This window comes from Bufo gargarizans, chromosome 2 (assembly GCF_014858855.1).
Source record: "Bufo gargarizans isolate SCDJY-AF-19 chromosome 2, ASM1485885v1, whole genome shotgun sequence".
NCBI classification, from domain to species: Eukaryota; Metazoa; Chordata; class Amphibia; order Anura; family Bufonidae; genus Bufo; species Bufo gargarizans.
In genome coordinates this window covers 151,517,717-151,545,461 of record NC_058081.1, presented here as the reverse complement: position 1 = coordinate 151,545,461, position 27,745 = coordinate 151,517,717, and the positions used below count along the sequence as shown (strand labels likewise).

Sequence of the window (27,745 nt, the reverse complement as noted above, 5' to 3'; positions counted from 1 at the left end):
AACCTGGACAACCCCTTTAATATTTAATATATTTAATTAGCCTTTCATTTATGCTTTTAAATTTAGGATCCACTCTTTGTGGGGGATGAGTTGGCATGCAGAAAATGCACCAAAATTACAACAGCTGCTGCTTCTTATTGACATCTGTATAGGTTGTTTATATGTTTGTATATTAAAGTTGTACATGCTCCTTTTTAAGATGATAATGGGATTTCCTCTACGGTGCAGTTTGGCAATTCATCAACCTCTGTCTTGGCTACATTAGCAGCACTAGCTGAAGCTTCTGCGCCATTGTCCAATTCATCGGATACACCAGGTTTGTATATATCTTATTATTTGAAGGTGACCGTTAATTGCTGAGTTTTTGTGAATTAAAGTTGAAACAAAATAATAGAAAAAAACACAGATGAACACTTCACCACCAAAATAATGAATTCCTTATTGCTTTGCTTATTTAAGCTGTGTCCATCTTTGCGGAAGCGACTTTCAAATAATCTTCATTAAAAATATGCTATAGTTCTCGGTCTACAGCTTCTGTGCAGACCTGTGTCTTCATCTAAGGGTCACTGAGTTTTCACAAATCTTTTTATGTGTCATAGTGATGTATCAAAGGTTTTGATCGGTGGGGGTCTGATTGCTGAGACCCCGCTGATCGCTGGAACAAGGAGAGAGAGTGTGCTGTGTGAGAGAGAACAAGGAGAGAGAGTGTGCTTTTTTGGTTCTAGCGCTTGGTGAGGGTCTCGACACTGAGACCCCCCTTTGTTCAAAACCTTTGAGTTGCTATGGCATACCAAAAGTTTTTGTGAAAGCTCAGTGACACTTTAAAGGGATTGTCCAGCCTTTTTTAAGTAATGGCCTATCCTCAATATAGGCCATCACTAGCTGATTGGCGGGGATGCGGAGTGCTGTACCTCCACCAATCAGCTGTTCTATGTCGCTTCATCGCCAGAGCACCGTCAGCATTGTAATGGACTTTGCTTGTCACTGCAGTAGGGGACAGATTGACGGGAGTATGACTGCAGGATTGCTCTACACAAGGTTTGTTGTCTGTAACCATGGAGACACATAGATCTGCATAGCAGCTGTAAACTTTCTATGCTCACACTCTTACTTTGTCAGGAAAAACTTTGCTTACATTACCAGAAAGCAATGCAGGTATAGACCTGTTATGTTACTGCAGTTAATTACATTCATAGGTATATAGGTTCTGAGAGACTGGATACAAGCTGAATATATCCATAGGGAATATGCGGGTTTATCTTATATAGGACATCAACAAATAATTTCCCTTTTGTTTCCTGATATTTCCAGTGCACAAAGGGTAAAGCTTGTAAAAGAGAACTTTGGTCATCAATAGATAGCTAATTTCCCTGCAGAAACCCTTCACTATAATGTTGATGGTAACTCTGCAGCAGCAGGTATTCGCTCACTTCTCTTTTTTGGTTTTTATGGCCCTGAGTATGACATCCTAGGCACGTTGCCATTAACTTCAGCTAAAATGCAGCAGCATGGTGCACCTACCTCACTGAGTACATAGCTTACACTCTGTGGGAGTATTGTATCTGTCTAGCACTGGCCTTAGGGTCTTGTCATGATGAACAGCACATGATCCCTGCTGGGACAGTCTTGATGGTTCGCTCTTCATTGTGGATCGTGTAAACATAGACAGTGCATGTGACTTTCATGTATCCTATTTAATTTGACTGGAATGCAATATTTACAATGCCTGCAGGGTATTCAAGCGTATCCAGTAAGTGGGCTTTAGGTTTTAACACCTTGAAAAGCTCATATGACAGATTATACTTTCCTATCTGTTACAAATACACCCAGTGATGCAGACAAATATACTGTATATACTCCCTCCAACATGAATGCATTTTTCCAACACAAGCTAGCTAGGGCCAGACAGAATATGTTGATTAGTAGTTCAGGACAGACCAGAATGAGAGAGCAGGAAACTGACTGGTAACGATCCTGGTTGACCATCTGTTTATTATAGGGAGGACCACAACAGAGTGTCGGTAGAGATGAACATTACATAGCTTTGAATACAATCAGTGGGAGGTGGTTCAAGTAGGACTGCTTTCACACAACAGTGAAACAAAGGGCTGGTAAAAACAGACTCTGTTTTTCATGGCCATTTTTAACCCATTCATGCATGCATTTATTATTCATCATTTTCAACAGCATTGAAAAATGGATGATTTTTATTCATATTTTAAGGCTACTTTCACACTCGCCTTTTGGTTTACGTTTGTGAGATCCGTTTCAGGGCTCTCACCGGCGGTCCAAAATGGATCAGTTTTGCCCTAATGCATTCTGAATGGATAAGGATCCGCTCAGACTGCATCAGTTTGCCTCCATTCAGCCTGCATTCCGCTCTGGAGGAGGACACCAAAACACTGTTGCAGCGTTTTGTTGTCCGCCTGACGATGCAGGAGGCAAATGGATCCATCCTGACGCACAATGTAAGTCAATGGGGACGGATCAGTTTTTACTAACACAATCTGGCACAATAGAAAACGGATCCGTCCCCCATTGACTTTCAATGGTGTTCAAGATGGATCCATTTTGGCTATGTTACAGATAATGAAAACGAATCCGTTCTGAATGGATGCATGCTGTTGTATTATCTGAACGGATATGTCTGTGCAGATCCATGACGGATCCGCACCAAACGCGAGTATGAAAGTAGCCTAAGTTAAAACCCCAACCCCTGCAGCAAACCGTTGCAGTTCACTGGATGCAGCAGGACCTGAATTGCAACACTGGGAGCAAAGGTCCTGCTGCATTTAGTGACTAGTGCGGGTTCCAGGAACAAGCGTCCCCGCGATTTAAAGTGGATGAGGTTTTTTTTGTTTTTTTTTATTTTAACTCCTAAAAGGCCCTTGTAGCCCTTTTTAACTCCCATTAGATGAGTGCTATACGGTGTCTATACAGCCGTTAAAATGGACCCATTGACTTCAGTCTGGACATCTATTTTTGGACAGCCACTATTCACTTGCCATTAAAAAGACGACCGTGTGAAAACGGCCATTTTTCACGGTTGTGCAAATAACCCGGAAACTGGCAGGAGGTATTCTGTAAATGTGAAAGATACATGTGTAGCAGTCTATCATACAGAACCATTTTTATAGAAACTTACTAGTAGTGATTAAAATTTAAGATATGTTTCATGCAAGGCAGGAGCTTATCTGAGAATAAGAAAGTGGAGGCATTTTCACTGGAAAACCTTGTGAGGAAATAAGGCTAAATATACATAATTGGGAACCTTTTTAAATGTACCTCTCTTATTTAGTGATAGATGCTCACCTTATACAGCAGAATGTAGTCGGGATCCCACAATGAGACCTCTAGCCTTGAGCTGAGAAAGGTGTGAGGATTCGCTCTGGTAGACAGGGTGTGCAGGACGTAGTACAGAGGCAAATTACCAGTTTTTAAATCAAACTTATGTGTTTATTCACATATAAAGCAAATACAAAACATCACTTTGCAGTCTTGGTGTTAGTCCACACACTCAATGGAAAGTCCACATAGCAAAAAATCACCTAGTTGGCACTTGGCAGATCTGCCTCTAGCAGTCCATAGCAGGCTTTAAGGGGGCCCGTTTCCCTTACAGACGGGTCTCAGGCCTCCAGCACGGCACAATCCTCAGATCCCAGCACACACACCTCCTGAGCTCTGTCACACTGAGGTAATCCTCCTCACCTGGCAGTGCTGGCTGTTTTTTAGGCCTGGCAAAACCCGGCCTGAAACATGGGGAGTAGTCACCCACCCAGCACTTTGACTACTCCCAGTATGAGCCATACAGCCATGCTAAGTATTAGGCCCCTTTCACACGGGCGAGTATTCCGCGCGGGTGCGATGCGTAAGTTGAACGCATTGCATCCGGACCCATTCATTTCTATGGGGCTGTTCATATGAGCGGTGATTGTCACGCATTACTTATGCGTTGCGTGAAAATCGCAGCATGTTCTATATTCTGCGTTTTTCACGTAACGCAGGCCCCATAGAAATGAATGGGGTTGCGTGAAAATCGCAAGCAAGTGCGGATGCGGTGCGATTTTCACGCATGGTTTCTAGGTGACAGTATATTCACTGTATTATTTTCCCTTATAACATGGTTATAAGTGAAAATAATAGCATTCTGAATACAGAATGCACAGTATAATAGTGCTGGAGGGGTTAAAAAATAAATATAAAAATTAACTCACCTTCTCCTCTTGATCGCGTAGTTCCCAGTCTCTTTACTTCTTTAATGATGAGCTGTGGGCTAAAGGACCTGTGGTGACGTCAGATCACATGCTCCATCACCAGGGTGATGGACCATGTGATTGGAGCATGTGATCTGACGTCACCACAGGTCATTTAGCCCACAGCTCATTCAAGAAGTAAAGAGACCGGGAACTATGCGATCAAGAGGAGAAGGTGAGTTAACTTTTTATTTTTTTTTAACCCCTCCAGCCCTATTGTACTGTGCATTCTGTATTCAGAATGCTATTATTTTCCCTTATAACCATGTTATAAGGGAAAATAATACAATCTTCAGAACAGCAATTCCAAGCACGAACGGTACCAAACATGCACGATTTTTCTCACGCGAGTGCAAAACGCATTACAATGTTTTGCACTCGCGCTGAAAAATCGCGCGTGTTCCCGCAACGCACCCACCTCTTATCCGGGCCAAAAATATGACGCCCGTGTGAAAGAGGCCTTAAGGTGTCAAACAGCAACTGCTGCTGACACATAAAACCTGGCTCTTACTCCACCAAGGCCAGGAACCTTGGTGACATGTACCTATCATGCACGATTCCTTGTACCTTCTTACAAAGGACAGACTGTTTATATACAGCTGGAAGATTTACTGTGTAACTGCTGGATATTGTGCATTATGGAGAAGAGCTAGAGCCAGCAAATCATGCCACTCTCAGTGAATGTCTTGATTTCACTTCGGCATGTGACTGCTTCTGGCTCTATGTGCGTGTAGTGAGAGACTCTGATGAAAGCTGGAGGTACAGATGCGTGACAAGTAACAGTCCCACCATCGATGTGCCAGACTGTTTACAAAAACAGAATGCACTTAAAGTGTAAAAAAAAAAGTGGTACATGATTCTCTGTAGCTGACCAGTTATGCCATATATGCAGTTTCAGCTATGAGAGAGACAGATCACTCTTTTCTTCATATCAGATTTTAAACTGATGACTGTCCAAAGTGGTCAGTTGACTGACTGCATGTAATGCCAGTTTATGGGGTATTCCTGGTGGTATATTAGGAGAAGAGGGTGTTAGTGGACATCTTGATGATCCCCTTTCCCACTGAAATAAACATGAACACTCAGCTGAGCATGCATGTGTATGGTGGAGTCAGCAGAAACAGCTGCTTTACCCTTTACAAGCAGCTGTTGTCCCCCATATCTACCTGGACTGATAATAAATCTTATTACATCTATGCTAACATATATATAAAATTGTATTTATTTATTTTAAATAAAGTAAAATTTTGGAGTAATGTTCAAGCTTTTGGCCAGGTCTGTGCTGAAACCTCCAGGCTGCCATTCAGATATAGTACAGAATGCGTTGTCCTCACCTCAGTCTCTGTGTACAATCCTTTTCTTTCAGAAAGCAAAACCGGACAAGTGTGTGTGACTACAGATTAAGGGGTCACAATTATAGTGGTACTATTGAATCAAAAACCATAGTTGTTTTATACATTATGTTTCATTTGAACAGATTGCTGAAAAAATCGATTTATGCTTAGATGGTGCTATTTGCAATTTGTAAATAATGTCACATAATTTGGTTATTCCATACCTGGAGTCTGAAAGCACCCTTATTATCGGGATTGAATTCAATTGACTAATTAATTGTAGAGATGAAAGCTTGAATCATAGCGGGAATATCTTAGATCTTGGACTCTGTCATGACGTAAAAGTAAGACTTGGTACACAGAAAATAACAGAAATCAAAGAACACATTGGTGAGGTTTGAGTAGCTTGCCTTTATGGCAGATAATTGCAGGACAAATTTACAATTGCCTGCAGTTCCCCTTAAGTAAGGATAGCTATTTGGTTGAACTGTATGGAAGCTACTATACTACATGATGGGTGCATGATATCTATTATGTCACCAAATACATATGTCGTACCAAGTAAACTTTACAAGGACATGGCATTTTATTTCTTTATCCATTATGCTTATGGCCTGAACATTTCAATGTGACATTTTTTTGTCTGGGCAACCCTTTAATGCTAATTAACTCATTTGATTCCAGAAAAAAGGATGGGATAAAATAATTTGATTAATAGTTATGCTACATACCGCATACATTATAAAATGAACTAAAAGCAAACATTTGGCAATTCTGCTATCCCAAAATTGTTTTATAATGATAAATTGTGTATTTAGTTTTTTTTTTTTACTTTGCAACATGTGAGAATTATTTTCCTCTCCTAACACTTTCATCCTTTTGAAAATCATCTTGTTTTAAGAATTTTACAGTTTAACTCCATTCCGTGCACTTTAAGGCGAGACGCAGACACACAAGTGATTTCAGTTTGTGAAACTAGCATGTGGCAGTGTGAGGTCCCGTTCTGACCTCTCCAGGATCTCCCAGCATTAATAATGATTTATAATGTAGCGTGACTCGGAGGGTCTTGGAATCTGTTGTATTACACTAACCACATTATATCAATGTAATTCAGTAGTTTCTATAACTCTAAGGGTTACATGGCATTATAAATCATTATAATACTGTGTGAGCCTGTCAGAGGAGGGGAGGCCAGAACGGGACGTCTTCATGACACACTTTGCAAGTTTCGCACACTGAACTCGTTAGGTAACTGATTATATATTACAGTCATAATGGAAGCACTCATTAGTATTCGCCCCATAAGACGCATTTTCTTTGGGGGGGAGTGAGTTATATGGGGCGCAAAAATACGGCGTGTATGTGTGTATGTGTGTGTGTGTGTGTGTGTGTGTGTGTGTGTATATATATATATATGTGTATAATCACTGTAAGGGATTTCTGTGTGTACTTACATTCTATTTCCATTTTATTATCTAGTGGTGGCTACAGAAGAGGTTGTAACTGCTGAGTCCGTTGATGGCGCAATTCAACAAGTTGTTAGTTCTGGTGGGCAGCAAGTCATCACAATAGTGACAGATGGCATCCATCTTGGTAATCTTCAGTCATCAAGTGGCATGGGTCAACCAATTATTGTCACAATGCCAGATGGTCAACAAGGTAAGTAAAGAAATGCAAATGTTGCTAGTGTTTGAATATAAATGTTTGCAGTAAAGGACTGGTGGCTAATCAGTACAGTAAATTGTGAGCCTTCCTTCATCCCCAAAATATAAACCAAGTTATTTTGCTTACTCCTTAACGCAGAATGGTGAACTGTGACCATGACATCTGAGCAGTTAGACAAAGAGACAGGGTTCCCTTCTGTTCTCTGGGCAAAGTATCTGCTGAAAAATCACAGGGATCCGATCTGTTGTAGGCAAGCTGCCTGCTAAGCCATGCCTTTAGCAGGGCTTGACTTGTAGCCAATAAAAATCCAGTAGACTGCAGTAGTATTCTATTGTAGTCTATGATACAACCGATCAGAGGATCTCGTGTTTAAGTCCTGTAAGGGGACTAGAAAGTAAAGTAAAAGAAATTTTAAAAAGTAAAAAAAAAAATACACAAATTTAAAAACTTACATATAAAAATAAATTACATAAGAGGTATGGCCGCATCTGAAAATGTCCGAACAATAAAAATTTAAACTTATTATAATTTTTATTTTTTGCCTGGTGGATGCCATATTGGAAAAAAATAAAAACATATGATTTACATTTTTTTTTTTTTTTTTTTTTTTTGTTACCTTGTCCCCCCACCCAAAAAAAATGAAAAAAGTAATCAAAAGTTCAAATGTCCCCCAAAATTGTACCAATAAAAACTAAAGCTTGCCCCTGCAAAGAGAATTCTATTTTTCACAGGTGTTTTTTTTTAAGTAGTAAAACATAATAAGGGTAAATTTTTATTTTTTTCCCCCATTAACATGCATTAATGCCGGCCCCGAGTGTTCCAGCAAAACGGATCCGTTTTTGCGGTCTGCACATGCTCAGAAAATATGTCAAAAAATATGAAAAAAATAAATTCCGGATCTGTTTTTCCGGATGACACCGGAGAGACGGATCCGTCATTTCAATGCATTTGTCATACAGATCAGACAAATGCTATCAGTTGGCATACTTTTTGACAGATCCGGAAGGCAGTTCCAGAGATAGATCTGCCTGCCGGAATCCTCTGCCGCAAGTGTGAAAGTACCCTAAAAACGAACTAAAATAAATGTGGCACCTCTGTAATCGTACTGACCTACAGAATAAGGTTGTTGCAATTTTTAGTGCATGCGCTTTTTTCAGTTTCACGCCACAGATAATATTTTTCCAATACAAGACATGGTAAATTAAATGGTGCCATTAATAATTGCAACATGGTTCATCAAAAAATACGCCTTTATATGGTTATGTGAATAGAAGATAAAACATTATGGCTTTTGGAAGGCAGTGAGGAAAAATTAAAATGCAAAAACAAAAAGGGGTTAATTATTGAGCATACACTTGCTTTTATTGTTGTAGTATTGACGGTCCCTGCAACTGACATTGCAGAAGAAACTGTAATCAGTGAAGAGCCCCCGTCTAAAAGACAGTGCTTTGAGATCATTGAAAATCGTATGGACTCTGCTGAGATCGAGGTAATGTCTACGGGTTTAGCATCTCAATATCCACTGGAAATCCGATTTTGAGCTGTATGCTCACTATAGTCTCTACAGTGGCATATTAGATTCTGTAGCCCTGTCCTGCTTTACTGGTTTGTTTATTACATGTGAGGCTCTAGTGTAGTCTTATTAGTATAACTGAAGCTATCTCATTGTAGGGAAATCATTAACATACCCTTAAAAGATATGGACATTTGAGTGAAAAATCAAGTTTCACTCTGTTCCAGGCTGATATTTGAATTCCTTTATTCATTTTCAGAACCTCTAACATGTAGGCTGTACCCTCCTTTTACATTTTTCTGATATGGGCATGTCCCTCTCAGTAATACATGTTGTATGTGAGGTCTGTTTGGCCAGGGTTTTTGCTCTCCCTATTCTCCCTTCTACGCTGATACGGTACAGCCTCTGCCCATCCTGCAGACTTGGGTTCCATCATCGCTTTCCACACTCTGTACAGCCGCCTCCTACTCCCTGCTGCTATCTCTGAGGCCACGTTCACACAGTCATTGTTAAGGTCAGTTATTATCATCAATGATGGCCAAAACTAGCATTGGAGTCTACACAGAGATAAGGGATAGTGGGAGGATTTACTCCTGTTCTGTGTTTTTCACCTGCCCCTGGTTTTGGATCACAGTGATGGAAATTACTGACCACACACGGTATGAAAGCGGCCTTACAATGAGAGAAGGGAGGGAGAGAGCCATCACAGCCAGGAGCGGTTTACAGTCAGCTCTATGTCAAAGTCAGCATGGTGAGAAACCTGTTCTACAGCTGCAAAATGGTAATGAAGACTATTTAGTAAGTTATTTGATTTTTGCATTTAGGTAGCAAAAGAGTAAAACAAAAACATATAGTGCAAAGGTGTCCATAGCCTTTAATAATTGAACTTTTTCACAACTCATTTATTTTGTGTGCTTAGAATTTGGCAATGTGTCCAGGACATGCATTTTACGACTCTTAAAAAAAAAAAAAAAATTACCAAACTTTTAAATGCCTGACACTTGACGATGTGTTCCTCTTTATTGTGCAGTTTTTGGAAGGAAGATACCTTATGAATATACAATATCTCTGATTTTACCATTTACATGATGTGAAAGTGCCTTCAGCTATCACAGGTGTGCGGTTCTTACAAATTTAACAGCACTTTGGGGTGTCACTTTCCAATATTTCCACCATCTTTTTTTATTTATTATTTTTTTATTGGTTCTCTCTGTCACACCTATCTTTGATGCTTTGGTTTTGCTTACATAAAGACCTCTAATGCTTCAGAAGCTGATGAACAGGCCTTTTACTTTTTATTCAGCTGGAATTGCACAAATAAAAAAAAAAATAATCCTTGAGCTTCTTTTTTTCAGGCCTCGGGCTATGGCATCAGTCAAAGAGGAATTGAATTTTTTATGCTTGTTTTCCTTGCTCCTGAAATATTAATAGTACTAGTGTATGTAGTGCTGGGGACAGGCGGCACATGGTCAGTACATTGCATTGAGTCTTGCTTCACATCACACTGTGCTTATAAAATTTAAAGGGGTTATCCGGGTATACGTTTTTCCTTTTCCCTGCCAGGCCCTGCAACTTACTAATGTACTTGCACTACTTTTTCTGTCTCACTCCGGAGAGTGGTCACATGACTGCGCCCTTTGTGTGTGTTTGGGGAGGGTATGGTTGAGCGGTAAACCGGTGTCAACAATATACCACAGTATTAAGAAACGGCGATATCGCTGTTTCCAAATAACTGTGGTATTTGGTGACATCGTAGGAGCGGTCATTTGCGTGCTGAACGCTCCTAAATCTGTGTCAGCCCGCCCCTGCATCGTGCATATGCGTACCATACATTTTACTTCCTGCAGCGGCCGCCCCCGGCTCCTCGCTTCCAAATTCAAGTCTCCGCCCACTGGCCGAGCACAGGTGCGAGGGGCGCAAAGTCAGTCAGCAGTCCGTGTCCAAACCAAGGTGGGGGAAGAGGAGTGAGAGAACCTAACGGCCCAGGTGTCAGAAATAAAGGTTGAACGGTATGTCTTCTGCGGTCCTGGCCCTGCCTGCAAGCTGCACTGCACATGATGATGGCGTTTTATAAACTATAATGTCTCTCTGTTGCCCCCATACAGGAGCAACAAGAAGACATTACTGTATGGGGGCCACAAGACTTTATTATACTGATGGCGGCGGGGTTACAAATTGTTGTCCCATACAGTATGATGTCACCTTGTGGCCCTCTTACAGTTTAGTTCCCAAGTCCAGACAGTATAATGTCTCCTGGTGGCCCCATGCAGTATAGTGTCTCTTGTGGTCCACTGCCTGCCGAGTGGCCAGCCAATATAGTATATAATGTCTCCTTGTGGCCCGCTGCCTGCCCATACAGTATATAATGTCTCCTTGTGCCCTGCTGCCTGCCCATACAGTATAACGTCTCCTTGCGGCTGCCCCCATACAGTATAACATCTCCTTGTGGCTGCCCCCATACAGTATAAGATTTCCTTGTGGCTGCCCCAGTGCCCCATACAGTATAATGTAGTGTGGCTGCCCAATACAGTATAATGTCTCCCTGTGGATGTCCCCATACAGTATAATGTCTCCTTGTGGCTGTCCCCATACAGTATAACGTCTCCTTGTGGCTGCCCCCATACAGTATAACGTCTCCTTGTGGCTGCCCCCATACAGTATAACGTCTCCTTGTGCCTGCCCCATACAGTATAACGTCTCCTTGTGGCTGTCCCCATACAGTATAGCGTCTCCTTGTGCCTGCCCCATACAGTATAATGTCTCCTTGTGGCTGCCCCATACAGTATAATGTCTCCTTGTGGCTGCCCCATACAGTATAACGTCTCCTCGCGCCTGCCCCATACAGTATAGCGTCTCCTCGCGCCTGCCCCCATACAGTATAGCGTCTCCTTGCGCCTGCCCCCATACAGTATAACGTCTCCTTGCGCCTGCCCCCATACAGTATAACGTCTCCTTGCGCCTGCCCCCATACAGTATAACGTCTCCTTGCGCCTGCCCCCATACAGTATAACGTCTCCTTGCGCCTGCCCCCATACAGTATAACGTCTCCTTGCGCCTGCCCCCATACAGTATAACGTCTCCTTGCGCCTGCCCCCATACAGTATAACGTCTCCTTGCGCCTGCCCCCATACAGTATAACGTCTCCTTGCGCCTGCCCCCATACAGTATAACGTCTCCTTGCGCCTGCCCCCATACAGTATAACGTCTCCTTGCGGCCCGAAGTGTTTTTTCTTCTAAATGGGTATTTATTACTTAGTGGGGGGAAATAAAAATGATGTTTGCTGTGTGGTAAAAATAATATAATTTTATTATCTGGGTCACTACAATAATGATAATGCCACTTTTCTATATATTTTTAATATTTTTCTCCTCCTGCAGCCTTGTTTTACCCGCCATTATTCCCAACTCGATTTCTGACAGTGATTTCTCCTCTGTTGCTTGGACTAATGTTGTCATTGTTGTCTTGTATGAAAGCCTGGACTGTCAGCTTTCAAACAAGACCAGTTGCTACCATTCAGGAGATAGCAGCATCTAAAGCAGCCCTCCCCACTCTACTTTCTGCCCGAGCCCAGCTTGGGCAGAACAGTTGGCTACTTTTCCCACTGCCCCAGCTGGGCTCAGGCAAAACAGTTAGGTGGTTAAGAAATAACTTGTTTTGTCATTTTGCTTATTTATTTGTTAAAGCAACAGTATTCTAAGTAATTATTAAGAATGTAAATGTTACACACCTTATTTCTTATGTAGTGTGTTAAAAAGAGAGTAGCTCATGGTGATCGACCGCTTTTAAATTTTAGCATCTTTTGGACACTCTAATTCAGGCAAGCCAGTCATTGTTAGTGCACCATTTCTCTAAGCTGAAGAGAGCACGAACTGTGTACAATCCTGTGACGCCGTGGGCTAGTGGCAGCCAGGCACGAGCAAAAACTACTAAAAACGCACTGCATAGAAACTGCGTTTTTGAACAGTTTTAGGCTACTTTCACACTTGCGTTTCACAGATCCGTTTGCAATGCATTTCAAATGGATCCATCAATAAAATGACTAAACGGAGACAAACGGAAGCCATTCAGGCGGATCAGTTTGTCACGTTCGTTTCCGTTTTGCCATCCGTTTAGCGGATCCGTTTTGGAATGAGTAGCATCTCTAGGTTCCATCTTCATGTATTCAGATCCCCGGGGTTGTCATGCTCCTATATTTCTCCAGGGCTATCTTGTTGAAATTCAAAGTTGGTCCGGCATTGATAATGGACCACACCTTTTGGACTCTTGTACACGACTACATGCACTTAAAGATGTATAGTGTTCGTTAGAGGGCCATATGTCCCTGATCGTCATTGATCGTGCGTACGGGCGTACAGAGCATCATGATGCTGACCATGTTGTGCCGCAAACTGGGCTATTGTCCCGCACTCATATGATCTATGAGCCCAAGACTATATCCCCGCGGGCAGCTCAACTTGCACAGAATCATTGTACACTATGATGCTGTGTATTCTCGTGCGCACGATCAATGCCACTACGGGACATATGGCCCACTCACGGACCGTATGTCTCTTGGGGCATACAGTCGTGTGCAAGAGGCCTTAAGGGGGTTTTCTCATCTCATACAATGGGGGCATACCACTAAGATATGCCCACATTGTCTCATAGGTGCGGGTCCCACAGCTGGTACCCTCACATATATTGAGAACGGAGCCAAGAAAGTGGATGAGGTCGCACTGCGCTGCCGCCCTCCATTCATTTCTATGGGAGAGACGGGGATTAGCGCTTGGTGGTGGACGTGCCATGGAAAATTTCTTGTCCTCCAGAAACAGTGCTCCCCGCTCAGTTCTCGATATAGGTGTGGGTAACATTGGTAGGGCCCGCACCTATCAGACAATGGGGGCATATTCAAGTGAAATCCCCTTATTGTCTACTGTATGTCCCTTGCGTGTCCCTTGTGGTAATCACACTAGTTATATTAGAGCGTCATCGGGAAATCATTAAACGGTAAAATCACAATTTATTAATGAATTCCTGATGATGCTGATGGACCGTGGCTTCCACAAGGGCTCATATGAAAGGGCACAAGATTGAACAATGAACACGCATTTGCTGTTCATGTGCCAATCATAGGGTCTACGATCAATAAAGAGCCAAAAGATAGCTCATTATTGATGGCCATGTTAATGGTTCTTACAACATTGGCACTAATGCTGTTTTTATATAAAAACTACCATGGGTGTTATAATAAACGCACAGTAGTGAGACTAGGGTAGTTTTAATTTCAACACGGCTGTAGTGCCAAGGTTACCTGTACAGGACAATAAAATGTGAAATTTCGGACCACAGGAAAGGATGCAGGGCGTAATTGTGGGGTGTGGAGAAAAGAAAGGGTCTGATGAGGAGGGGGCCAGAGCAAGGAAATACTAAATTAAATGTAAATCCTAATGCAAAATGCAAATTAAAACTACTTAATTCAAGACGTACACGTCTACGACCGCCACGCTCATTCCCGCGGACTCTGGAGGCGACTGGGGGATCCTCGCTGGCGGCTCTAGGTGCAGATTGCTGAAACAAAACCTTTTTTTTTTTTTTTAAAGAATTTATTCTGGGTGGGTTTTTCCAATCTATTTTATTTTTTGATGACATCTGTACGCAACAGAATACCAGACAAAATGCAGATAAAGTTAAAGGAACTTGTTTAGAGCACTATTTCCACATATATCAACAATTTTATTTTTATTTTTAATACTTACTTTTCAAAATATGGATTGGTGCTTGCCCACCGCAGAACTTTCTATAAAATCCAATTTTTTATTTTTTTGGGGAACGACCCTAATAATAAAATTATAAAAAAAAATTATCCGACAGGAGCCATAATCCCCCCAAGTGCCACAAACACCCCCAGAGACAGCAGCCCCCCATAGTGCCAGCAGCCCCCCACAGTGACATCATCCCCCAGTGACATCCCCCCCCCCCCCCCCCCCGCAGTTCCAGAAGCCCCCCATAAAGGCAGCCCCCACCACCAGTGCCAGCAACCCCCACTGTTCCAGACACATACACACCCCTGCAACCAAATCTGTGTGTGCTATAGAAGAATTGGGAGAATTTATTGTGAGGGTAATATTTAAAGTTCGTTTTGCTGTAGTCTGTGTCTGCACACTTTGCACCAAATTTTTCAAATCTTGTATAATGTATAAATTTGCAGTATATTTAAACCTAACATTTTTGTGAAGAAATGCTGCTCCATCTTTCCTACTCCAGCCTCCCTTCCCCCACTGGGAGGAGTTTTAAGCTTTTTTGGAACTTTACAAATTCATGGTGATAAATCTGGAGTGAAAATATTTAGCATAGCAAACCATGCCCATTTCCCAACCACTTTTCAAAAGTGAAGTGAGTGGTGTAAAAAGTTGCAAATTTTTTTGAGCTAAGACCAGAAAGTCACAAAGCCCTATTTTGTGATAATTTTTTTTTTTTAAACCGATTTCTGGCGTTCAGGGCTTGATACATTAGCCCCCTTATTTGTCCAGCGCACTCTACTAGAAATATAATCTGATTTTATGATGAGAATATGTGTGTGTTGGTAAGCATAATAATCACTTGAAACAATCAGCCCATTCCAACAGAATATAGGAAAAAAATAGGGCTCTAAAATGTTTGCCCAAATAAGTGCCCAAACTTGTCTTTGCAGGTTCTTCTTGGTGATTGCAGATCATGTGCAGTGAATCAGCCTTCTGTTATGCCAACTTTTACTATGAAATAATGAAAACTGAGTCTTCATAGTGTTACAGTGATGAAGTTGCTGATTGTTTGTGACCCTGTTAGGCTACTTTCACACTTGCGTTTTTGCCTGATCCGGCAGGGATCAGCAAGAACGCTTCCGTTACTGATAATACAACCATCTGCATCCGTTATGAACAGATTTGGTTGTATTATCTTTAGCATAGCAATGACGGATCCGTCATAAACTCCATTGAAAGTCAATGGGGGATGGATCAGTTTTGTATTGTGTCAGAGAAAACTGATCCATCCCCATTGACTTGCATTGTGGGTCATGACTGATCCGTTTTGATCCGCATCCCATTCCGGACAGAAAACTGCAGTTTGCTCTCCGGTATGAGAACACAACCAAACGGAACAGAATGCACTTTGGAGCACTCCATTCTGTTCAGTTGCGTTTTGTTCCTATTGACAATGAATGTGGACAAAACTGAAAAGTTTTTCTCCAGTATTGAGACCCTATGACTGATCTCAATACCGGAAAATGCAAACGCAAGTGTGTAAGTAGTCTTATAGAGGCACAAATACAGTTAGGGTCCATTCACACGTTCGTGGTGTATTGCGAATCCGCAATACACCTGGCCGGCACCCCCATAGAACTGCCTATTCTTGTCCGCAATTGCAGACAAGAATAGGACATGTTCTATTTTTTTCCAGCGCTGCGGACCAGAAGATCGGGGCTGTGCATAGTGTGCTCTCCACATCCATTCCTGCCACATTGAGAATGAATGGGTCTGCACCTGTTCCGGATATTGCGGAACGGATGCGGACCCATTCCACGGACGTGTGAATGAACCCTTAGGCCTCTTTCACACGGGCGTCATGTTTTTTGCCCGGATAAGAGGCGGGTGCGTTGCGGGAAAATGCGCGATTTTTTCCGCGCGAGTGCAAAACATTGTAATGCGTTTTGCACTCGCATGAGAAAAATCGCGCATGTTTGGTACCCAAACCCGAACTTCTTCACAGAAGTTCGGGCTTGGGATTGATGTTCTGAAGATTGTATTATTTTCCCTTATAACATGGTTATAAGGGCCGCTTCACACGAGCGGATGCCGTGCGTGGCATCCGCTCCGTGAAAGAGTGCCAAGACCCGCTGCAGACTGCAGAGGCACAGAGTATTAACATGACTGTTAATGCTCCGTGCCTCTCTGTGATCTCTTTACTACGAAATCACAGTTGTCACTGTGATTTCGTAGTAAAGAGATCACAGAGAGGCACGGAGCATTAACAGTCATGTTACCGCTCCGTGCCTCTGCAGTCTGCAGCGGGTCTTGGCACTCTTTCACGGAGCGGATGCCACGCACGGCATCCGCTCGTGTGAAGCGGCCCTAAGGGAAAATAATAGCATTCTGACTACAGAATGCAGAGTATAATAGTGCTGGAAGGGTTAAAAAAAAAAAAAAAGTTAACTCGCCTTCTCCTCTTGTTCGCGTAGTTCGTTCCCGGTCTGTTCTTTGCTAGCTGTGGGCTAAATGACCTGTGGTGACGTCAGATCACATGCTCCAATCACATGGTCCATCACCATGGTGATGGAGCATGTGATCTGACATCACCACAGGTCCTTTAGCCCAAGCCCACAGCTAGCAAAGAACAGATCGGGAACTACGCGAACAAGAGGAGAAGGTGAGTTAACTTTTTTATTTTTTTAACCCTTCCAGCACTATTATACTATGCATTCTGTAGTCAGAATGCTATTATTTTCCCTTATAACATGGTTATAAGGGAAAATAATACAGTGAATAGACTGTCACCTAGAACCCAGGCGTGAAAATCGCACCGCATCCGCACTTGCTTGTGGATGCTTGCGATTTTCACGCAACCCCATTCACTTCTATGGGGCCTGCGTTGCGTGGATTATCGCACCGCAACGCACAAAGAGGAGCATGCTGCGATTTTCACGCAACGCATAAGTGATGCGTGAAAATCACCGCTCATGTGAACAGCCCCATAGAAATGAATGGGTCAGGATTCAGTGCGGGTGCAATGCGTTCAACTCACGCATCGCACCCACGCGGAATACTCGCTCGTGTGAAAGGGGCCTTAAGGAAAGCTTTTTATATAACCGAGGCCTTGTGCCATTTTTGTGCTAACAACCCTTACAAAAAGAAAATTGCTCCAATGTGCTAATTTGCATATGAATAAAATGCAGATATCTATGCAGCTATTTAACATGAAGACAAAAGAAAGTTTTTAGTCAGCATGATCAACCCTACCAGGCAGTATGACTGGTTTAATAGGGTTGATTATGCTGACAGAGACTCTTTTATTGAAGTGATTACATGCACTGTTTGTTTCAGAAGACAGCATATGTTGGTTAACAAAGGCTGACTGTACACTATTAAAGGAGTTCTTGGGGAATTAAGAAAATAAAATTAATGAAAATACTTAAATATTACTTTCTTAGGGCTCTTTCACACCTGCGTTCTTTTCTTCCGGCATACAGTTCCGTCGTCGGGGCTCTATGGCGGAAGAATCCTGATCAATTTTATCCTAATGCATTCTGAATGGAGAGAAATCCGTTCAGGATGCATCAGGATGTCTTCAGTTCGGAACGTTTTTTGGCTGGAGAAAATACTGCAGCATGCTGCGCTTTTTGCTCCGGCCAAAAATCCTGAAGACTTGCCGCAAGGCCGGATCTGGAATTAATGCCCATTGAAAGGCATTGATCCGGATCCGGCCTTAAGCTAAACGTTGTTTCGGCGCATTGCCGGATCCGACGTTTAGCTTTTTCTGAATGGTTACCATGGCTGCCGGGAAGCTAAAGTCCTGGCAGCCATGGTAAAGTGTAGTGGGGAGCGGGGGAGCAGTATACTTACCATCCGTGTGGCTCCCAGGGCGCTCCAGAGTGACGTCAGGGCGCCCCAAGCGCATGGATCACGTGATCGCATGGCATGTCATCCATGCGCATGGGGCGCTCTGACATCATTCTGGAGCGCCCGGGAGCCGCACGGACTGTAAGTATACTGCTCTCCCGCTCCCCACTACTACTATGGCAACCAGGACTTTAATATCGTCCTGGCTGCCATAGTAACACTGAACGCATTTTGAAGACGGATCCGTCTTCAAATGCTTTCAGTTCACTTGCGTTTTTCCGGATCTGGCGTGTAATTCCGGCAAGTGGAGTACACGCCGGATCCGGACAACGCAAGTGTGAAAGAGGCCTTAGAAATATATTCCCAAATATCTTTCATTAGTTATAATGGCTAGTTTTTCCTGGGGAGCAATCATCAGGAAACATAAAATGGCCGCCATCTTATTAGTACACACAAAACCTGTCCTAATCACACAGCAGGACAAGATACTTCATATGACTGAGCTATAGAGCTGCCTCATCCATTTCTCCTACTTGTCAGGTATTATGATCCTGAGTACAGTTTAATATGATCTTCAGCTGAATCTCTGTAGGAGAAAGCTGAGGAGACATGAAGAACAGAGTGGAGGGTGGGGATGATGCTAATGAGCAGCAACACTTGTATGCAGTCTCCATAAACACAGCCCCACATTACGACAGTTTGTCCTGTCCGTCCTCGGTCCTTCATGTCTCTTCATGAACTCCATTCCTACAGAGGGATCATATATCCTGATGAGCAGAGAGGAGGATGAGGCAGTTTTTTAGCTGAGTGTTGTGAAGTTATATGTCCTTGTCTGTGATAAAGACAGGTTCTGTGTGTGCTAATAGGAGGGCGGCCATTTTATTTCCCCCTGATTGCTCTCCAGACAAAACAAGCCATTATAACAAATGAAAGGTATTTAGTTTATAATAAAGTAATATTTAAGTATTTTCATAATTCCTGGAGAACTCATTTAATTCCCTGTACCCCAAAACACTAAATCTAGTGACATTGACCCTCCACTTCAATGAAAGGGTTTCTGTCATCACTACAATGCTTCCCTCGCTGATAGTTTAGCGACAGGCGCACTCATTTCAGCTGGCCGTCACTTCTGTGCTAGAATTCAGTACTTTCGCAGTACTAGGAGGACAAACTTTGCCGTGCACACCAGCGCTGCAAGTGAGATGAGACTCGTGGCTCCGCCCGTCCACGCATCCTAAAAATGACAGGCAGATTTCTTTCCTATGCATAAAATGAATGAGGGGAGGGCGAGGGCACAAGTCTCATAAAGCTCCTTTCCATCGCAGCACTGGTGTGCGCAGTACTGAGAAGTACTGTAAAAGTACTGAATTCTAGTCCAGAAGTGTCGGCCCGCTGAATTCAGCAGGTCTGCAGACAGAGAGAGCACCCCTTTTAGTGACTGAATTAGAGCATCGCCTGTTACATTGATAACTGCATTTCTCTTCGGTTGGCATCTTTATCTAGGCCTAAGAGAACAATAGAGCTATCATAGTGTTACCCCAGTTCTGTGCCGATTATTATCATGAAGGTTACCTTGGAGAAAACATCTTCCCTTCACAGCCACACTTATCTATCTAGGGGGCCTTATCATTTGTGATGACTGATACAGAAGCACAGTATTTTGTATATAAATTTGAGTCGTATGGTACTGCTGAAATGAAAAAGAAAACGTTTTCTATGAATTTTATGTTTAAAAATACGCATTTCTGACAGACGTGCACCTATACAAAATAAATCTATGCCAATGTCTTTGATCGCTTGATCTTAGAATGTAAAGAGGGTTGATGGGAAACGTAATTACTAGGCTGTGTCTGTAAAAGTTGGGATCAGGTACTGTATTTGTAAACCCAGTGTGAGGGCTCATGCCCACGAACCTAAGGGCTCTGTGCCCATATTGTGGACTGCAAACGGCGAGTCCGCAATATATGGCCACTGGCCATGTGCACTCCGTGCTGCGGATGTGGACCCATTGACTTAAATGGGTCTGCGATCAGCAAGATATGGCCAAATATAGGACATCCTATCTTTTGCGGAGCAGAGGGCACGTATCGGAAGCCCACAAAAAACTACAAAGTGCTTTTGCGGGCTCACGGGTTTCGTGCTTTCGCTCTACAAACGATGAAACATCTCCTATCTTTTGCTGTATCTTGCGGATCGCGGACCCATTTAATTTAATTTAATGGCTCCACAGCACCTAGTGCGCACAGCTGGGGCCCGTGCACTATTTGCGTTCCACAGCACGGGCACTGAGCCCTTACGTTAGTGTGCCTGAGCCTTTAGTTTGTACATCTGTTTCTTTTGCTAGGAATGGTCAGTGATTGCAGTAACGCTTATACAATCTTTAAAGGGTTATTCCCATCTGAACATTTATGGCATAAATGTCTAATAGGTGTTGGTCCCTACTCAAGAACGGGGCCGGGAATGAAGAGCAGGCCACAATGCTATGTTTGTTCCCATAGTAGCCAAGTGTGCTTACTCATAACAGTGAATGGAGGGAGCTGCACATGCACAGCCTACTCTCCCTTTTTGGCGCGGCGTGATGGGTATGTTGTTGATATAGGAGTTGGTCCGAAAGGTTAGACCAGGACCTAGTAGACATTTATGGTGCTGGTCCAGATGGGAAAACCCCTTTAATAGGATTCCTTGCTTTGGAACTTTATTTTATTTTTATCTTTCAGTAATTTCTTGTTGGCAGCATGCAATGCTGATTTCTTACATTAGTTATTGTAAAACTGTTTTTCTCCTTTTTAAATTTTTTTCGGCCTGCCAGATTCCAGAAACATCTGGGTCAGAAATCTATATTGTGAATACTCAAGAGTTCTCTCAGGTACCTGTATACATTTTAAAACAGTCTTGTATGTTTCCGAGAGAATCTCTGGACAAACTCGTCTTCTCCAGCTTTTTGTGGGTGATGTGTGTATGATTTTGTTTTCTTTTTATGTTTTCTGACCAATAAAACTTTTGTGTGCATGAAGCCCTATCCTTTCTGTTTGGGACTTTTTTTTTTGCCTTTCCCATTGGCTTTCATGTAGTCACCCAAGTTTTATTTGATTTATCAGTTTTATTTTCTTGCTTGCCTTTTGAAGCAGTCAATGATTCTGGATGTATCTGCTAATAATGATTCTAGTTTTCTATTATCATTCAGCAGCCACCTGTATTCCTGGGTAGTTACGGTAGATAAGCGTCTGATATATACTATAACCAGTATCCATTTGAAGCTTCACATCAGATTTTTTGCTGTTAATTACAGAGCTGCTCAGATACGCCCAATAAGCATTTTATAGCCCTTCATGTGTTTGTGCCCATTGATCGCTGGATTTTAAACAATATCAATATGTCAGCCGTTCATGTGTGGTAAAGTGGACCTGTTACCATTAGTATCAGGGTATTTTTGTAGCATCTGCAGATTTATTTCTGCATACAATTGCCATTTTTAGGTGCTGTTTTCCACTGACCTTTAATTTTAAAGGGATTCTGTCACCTGGATTTTGCCTATAGAGCTGTGTACATGCTCTGCTAGATCGCCACTCGCACGTCTGCAATATCCAGTCCCCATAGCTCTCTGTGCTTTTATTGTGTAAAAAAAACCAACGCTTTTATATATTTGTAAATGAGGCAAGTAAGGTGCCCAAGGGGCTGTTACTAATGTTTCTGGTGCCCAACCACGCCCACTGTGAAGGAGCCCAGCACCAACCCGCATCTGCCAAATCTCCTCCTTGCTCCCCGACGTCACAAAGTTAGAGCACCGTAATCTCACAGCTAGCACATGCGCGGTTCGTTTCCTGAGGCGGGTGCCAGCACAGGGAAGGAACACTATGCCGGCACTGACATGCGGCGAACTCGCGCATGCGCGAGATTACGGTGCTCTAACTTTGTGACGTCGGGAGGATGCTGGGCTTCTTCACAGTGGGCGTGGTTGGGCACCAGAAACTGTCAGTAACAGCCCCTTGGGCACCTTACTTGCCTCATTTACATATATATTAAATCTTTTTTTGACACAATAAAAGCACACAGAGCTATGGGAACTGGGTATTGCGGATGTGCTAGTGGCCATCTAGAAGAGCATGTCCACAGCTCTATACACAAAATCCAGGTGACAGGTTCCCTTTAAGGGGTTGTCAAGATTATGAAAAATTTAAGCTGGTGTAAAATAACAAATTAAACCGTTTCAGTCTTCTGCTCCAGTCTTTGTTTACAGAGCTGCTGCGTACCTTTAAGGCATATCATTGGCCTTAAAGGTACGCTAATCAGGCTGCAGTAGTCACGTAATGTCAGCCCTGCAGCTCTGTAGATAGAGCGGTGGGAAGGACCTAAATGACAGCACTGGAGCAGCAGATGAGTCAGCAGGTAAGTATTTAAGTACCTCTTTTTTAATTTAGTTTTTATGCTCCGTCTCACTTTTTTTGGAATCTTGGACAGCCCCATTAAACAAGTTAACGGACATAGATTACAATTCTAGTTTACTTCATCAAAAATACAATAAAACATTGTTATTTTGTTATTTTATTTCTTATACATGAAAGGAATGGGTCCACTTTAACAATGCAGGCTCCAGGCCAGAGATGTTCTACAATAGCATGATTGTAAAAATCCCTTTATTTTCTCTTATTCACAGGAAAGAGAATCCCTTCAGAAGCAACTAGATGAGGCCAACAGAGAAGCTCATAAATACCGCCAGCAGCTGTTCAAAAAAGAACAGGAGGCAGAGGCCTACAGACAGAAGCTAGAAGCCATGACCAGGCTGCAGACTAATAAGGAGGTGGTGTAAACAGCTAGTGGACATATGGGTTTTCATATTTTCATTCACAAGACGCCCCAATCTTTTCTGTGTGCTTTCGTGTGCCACAAATGGGACACGGATATCGTGAGAACAGATCTCCAGCAAGAACACTTATCCTAATAGTGCTGGTCTTAATAAGGTCAACCCTTGTGAAAAGTATTTAAAAAATACTGTAAATAGTTTTTTTGTTTTGTTTTATTACAATTAGCATATTTGTTGATTCTGGCTTTTGAAAGCTGCAGAGAATACCATGTCAAAGCTTTGACAGCATTCTGCGTATAAGAGGGCAGCGACGTACCTCTCTCTCCACTGTGCACCATCCGCAAAAATGGGGAAACTCCTCAAATCTGCAGTGCTTTCTTTAAACAGATCAACGTGGCCTTTGAGCTTACCATTTCCTAGTGGAAATCTTTGTACAGCTTTTCATTTGTGTCTCCTATTATTTGAACCTTTATTTCTTTTTTTCTACTAAGCAAAAATTTTATATGTTTAACTTCTGAAACATCCAGGTAGATTTACATGTATATGAAGCTAATATTTTTTGAGAAGAAACTTTTGTACATATGATGCATGCATTTTTTCTATTTCTGCACATATCTGGCTGTGCTATCTCTCATGAACAGGCATTTATCTTTATATATGGAATTGTCCTTTTCTATAGACTGATAATTGGCTTGTTACATCTACCATAGTCCACCAGACTCAAATTTGGGGAACCTAGCAGGCTACAAAGTGTAAAATGGCTTCCATAAAAAAGCTTTTATTAACACGTACAGATCAATGCAGAAGAAGATAATGAGATCTTCAGATCCTTAATTGCTATTTCATAAGGCAGACATGTCAAGGAATTATTGAAATGGTGGCTAACTATCCTTATTTGAGGAACAGTTCGTTTTGGGCTTCGTGTTCTTATAAGTCTAGTCTTCATGTTTACCTAAAACAGGGCAGGTATTGTGTAGAGTTCTGCTAGGCTTTGGGATATGGAAAGCATAATTTACATTTAACCTTTTTTTTATTTTTTTATATTCATTTAGTAAGTTTATGTTATCCTTCTGGCACATTGTTTCTATGCACAAATTACGAACGAATTTTTTTTTTTTTAATCAATCACATAGATGTTCTGACTTTATTCCAAGAAAACAAAAGGAATGATAAGTAAAATATTCCTGTTATTACACAGAACTGTCATTGTACAATGTAATTATGTTATGGTTTTGTTAAAATTAAATATGCAATTGTTTCCTTTTTTCATGAAAATAATGTGACAGAGTATTAAGTACAATACAATCAAAATATATAAGGGTATTATTTTTACATGTGGCTATCTCTTATTGCAGTTAGCTATCTGATGGAATGATGGATACCAGATTTATATCATATTTCACAATACGAATAACCCATATTTATTGGGTTGAGGAATTAAAATCTAAAATAAAAGTGGAGTAACTTTGGATATACTATTCTTTTTGTGCTGATTTGATTTTCATATTCCCAGTTCATAACTAGTGGTTAACAGCGGACAGCAGGTTTACAGTGCACCGCTCGCTGGTAACGGCAAACCAGAAGTCAAAATCTGTTCAACGTTAGTAAAGAATATGTAAATAATTTGCAAAGCTGCTTAAAGGGGTTGTGTGTTGTTATTCAGCAAATAGCATTTATCATGTAGAGAAAGTTAATACAAGGCACTTGCTAATGTATTGTGATTGTCCATATTGCCTCCTTTGCTGGCTGCTTTAATTTTTCCATCACATTATACACAGCTCGTTTCCATGGTTACGACCACCAAGCAATCTATCAGCGGTGGCCATGCTTGCAGACTATAGGAAAAAGTGCCGGCCTTTCTAGTGGCCGAGACAGTGGAATCTCATAGGCTGGGCTAGGATTAGAAGGGTGGTCGTAACCATGAAAACAAGCAGTGTATAATCTGATGGAGAAATGAATCCAGACAGCAAAGGAAGCAATTTGGATAATAACAATACATTAGTAAGTGCCTTGTACTAACTTTCTCTACATAAAAGTGACACAACCCCTTTAACGGTTTAGCTAGGTTTTTGTAATTGTTTAGAAATGGACCTTTCTTTTAAAGGGATGGCTGGCTAATTAAAATGTTTAAGAAAAAATTGCTGAGAATGGTGTAAAACAAGAAAATGCCATTCCTGTCACTCCCATTCAGCACTTTCTGGTTCCCTGCTAGTCCCTACTTTCTGACCCCTGTTGACACACAGGAAATGACCACCCAGTCACTGACTCCAGTGGTGACCCAACCTCAGACAGCGATTTGGCTAAGAAATTGGTTCCTGTTTTATCCAGAGGGACCCATCAAGTCTAGCGGGGAATCGGAAAGCATCATAATGGGTGCACTGGTGGATCTGTAAGGTGAGTATAAATTAGTTTATTAGTTTACACCATTGTCAGACTTTCATCAAAAAATGTATTTTGGTCAGACAATCCCTTTACACCTGTCCCTTCTGCCTCGGTGATATTATTTGCTCTCAGCCAGTTGACAGCATGAGTATCATCCAGTCCACAATGAATTTGCTGTTTCCTTAGCATGACAGCAGTAAGTATATTTTAGAGGGGGCACTCATATGTACACATTAAGGGAGACTTATCAAAACGGGTGTAAAGGAAAACTGGTTTAGTTGCCCACATCAACCAGTCAGACTCCACCTTTCATTTTTCAGAGCTTCTTTGGAAAATGAAAGGATCAGATTGGTTGCTATGGGCAAGCCAGTTTTCCTTTACACCAAGTTTGATAAATCTCTTCCAGTGTATTGTTTAACTTTTACTTCTGTTATTTATTTTTTAATGGCCATCAGCAGACAAAATATATTAATGAAATGTACTACCGCTCAGGAAATCCCGAGATGTGCCACTATTTTGCTTAGAGATCAGTAATGAGGCTGTTTATATATAAACATGGTTCCTGGGATAAACTGTTCAATTGTCCATAGATTGGTTGTCATGTCTAGAAACGCATTAAAGATATTATATATAAGGGATTCTATGATCTTATAAGTTGTGAGTTTTGTAACATCGTATGCAGCTAAGGCTACTTTCACACTGGCGTTTCTGGGTCCGCTTGTGAGATCCGTTTCAGGGCTCTCATAAGCGATCCAAAATGGATCAGTTTAGCCCCAATGCATTCTGAATGGATAAGGATCTGTTCAGACTGCATCAGTTTGGCTCCATTCAGCCTCCATTCTGCTCTGGAGGCAGACACGTTTTGGTGTCCGCCTGACGATACGGAGCCAAACAGATCCTTCCTGACTGGCAATGTAAGTCAATGGGAACGGATCCGTTTTCACTGACACAATATGGTGCAATTGAAAACTGATCCGTCCCCCATTGACTTTCAATGTAAGTCAGGACAGATCTGTTTTTACTTTTTTTTTTTTTTTAAAGAATAATGCAAACGGATCTGTTCTGAACGGATATAAGCGTTTGCATTATCGGTGCGGATCCGTCTGTGCAGATACAAGATGGATCTGCACCGAACGCAGGTGTGAAAGTAGCCTTAAGTGAGAGGTCACTTACAATGTGCATTTGGATTCTGAACAGTTTGGGATGTGATTATACAGAGATCCGAAGAGCATTTCAATAACTTGAAGGCTGAAGATCCTCACACCTTATCACTTATCTCCTGTTAAAATTAACCTATCCATTTACATGCAATGGCTGAACAGACGTCTCAGCAACTCTTAGCCATCTCCTCTCAACTTCTTCATAGCCATGCACACTCAGCTTTACAAAGTGTGTATGTACACTGCCTGTCCAACAAAAAAAAAAGGTCACACACTCTAATATTTAGTTGGACCGCCTTTAGCTTTGATTACGGCACACATTGGCTGTGGCATGGTTTGGATTAGCTTCTGCAATGTCACAAGACTTATTGCCATCCAGTGTTGCATTCATTTTTCACTAAGATCTTGCATTGATGATGGTAGAGTCTGACTGCTGCGCAAAGCCTTCTCCAGCACATCCCAAAGATTCTCAATGGGGTTAAAGTCTGGACTCTGTGGTGGCCAATCTATATGTGAAAATGATGTCTCATGCTCCCTGATTCACTCTTTCACAATTTGAGCCCGATGAATCCTAACATTGTCATCTTGGAATATACCTGTGCCATCAGGGAAGAAAAAAATCCATTGATGGAATAACCTGGTCATTCAGTATGTGTCAGCTGACCTCATTCTTGGAGCACATACTGTTGCTGAACCTAGACCTGACCAACTGCAGCAACCCCAGGTCATAGCACTGCCCCCACAGGCTTGTAAAGTAGGCACGTTGGGGGCATCACTTCATCTGCCTCTCTTCTTACCCTTTCCATCACTCTGGAACAGGGTAAATCTGGACTCATCAGACTACATGACTTTCTTCCATTGCTCCAGAGTCTAATCTTTATGCTCCCTAGCAAATCAAAGCTTTTTTTTCTGGTTTGCCTCACTGATTAGTGGTTTTCTTACGGCTACACAGCTGTTCAGTCCCAATCCCTTCGCACTGTGTGTGTGGAAATGCTCTTACTTTCACTATTAAACATAGCCCTTGGTTCTACTGTTGTTTTTCTTCGATTTGATTTCACCAAATT

The 27,745-nt window shown here is 42.0% G+C and overlaps 1 protein-coding gene across 7 annotated transcripts in view; it reads left to right on the top strand.

Annotated features, from left to right (window-relative positions):
* Positions 1-24,617, top strand: part of GABPB1 (GA binding protein transcription factor subunit beta 1) — a 46,636-nt gene extending 22,019 nt beyond the window's left edge. For 5 of the 7 annotated variants that reach the window (XM_044279593.1, XM_044279592.1, XM_044279591.1 and 2 more), the window contains 5 exons: positions 200-316; positions 7,067-7,246; positions 8,626-8,741; positions 21,148-21,204; positions 22,993-24,617. In XM_044279593.1, the coding sequence (XP_044135528.1) occupies positions 200-316; positions 7,067-7,246; positions 8,626-8,741; positions 21,148-21,204; positions 22,993-23,145 (623 nt within the window). In that variant the 3' untranslated portion in view covers positions 23,146-24,617. Of the gene's footprint in view, positions 1-199; positions 317-7,066; positions 7,247-8,625; positions 8,742-9,795; positions 9,881-21,147; positions 21,205-22,992 lie in introns of those variants that run through there. The other 2 variants (XM_044279596.1, XM_044279595.1) reach the window with 2 other exon arrangements.
* Positions 24,618-27,745: the final 3,128 nt, after the last annotated feature.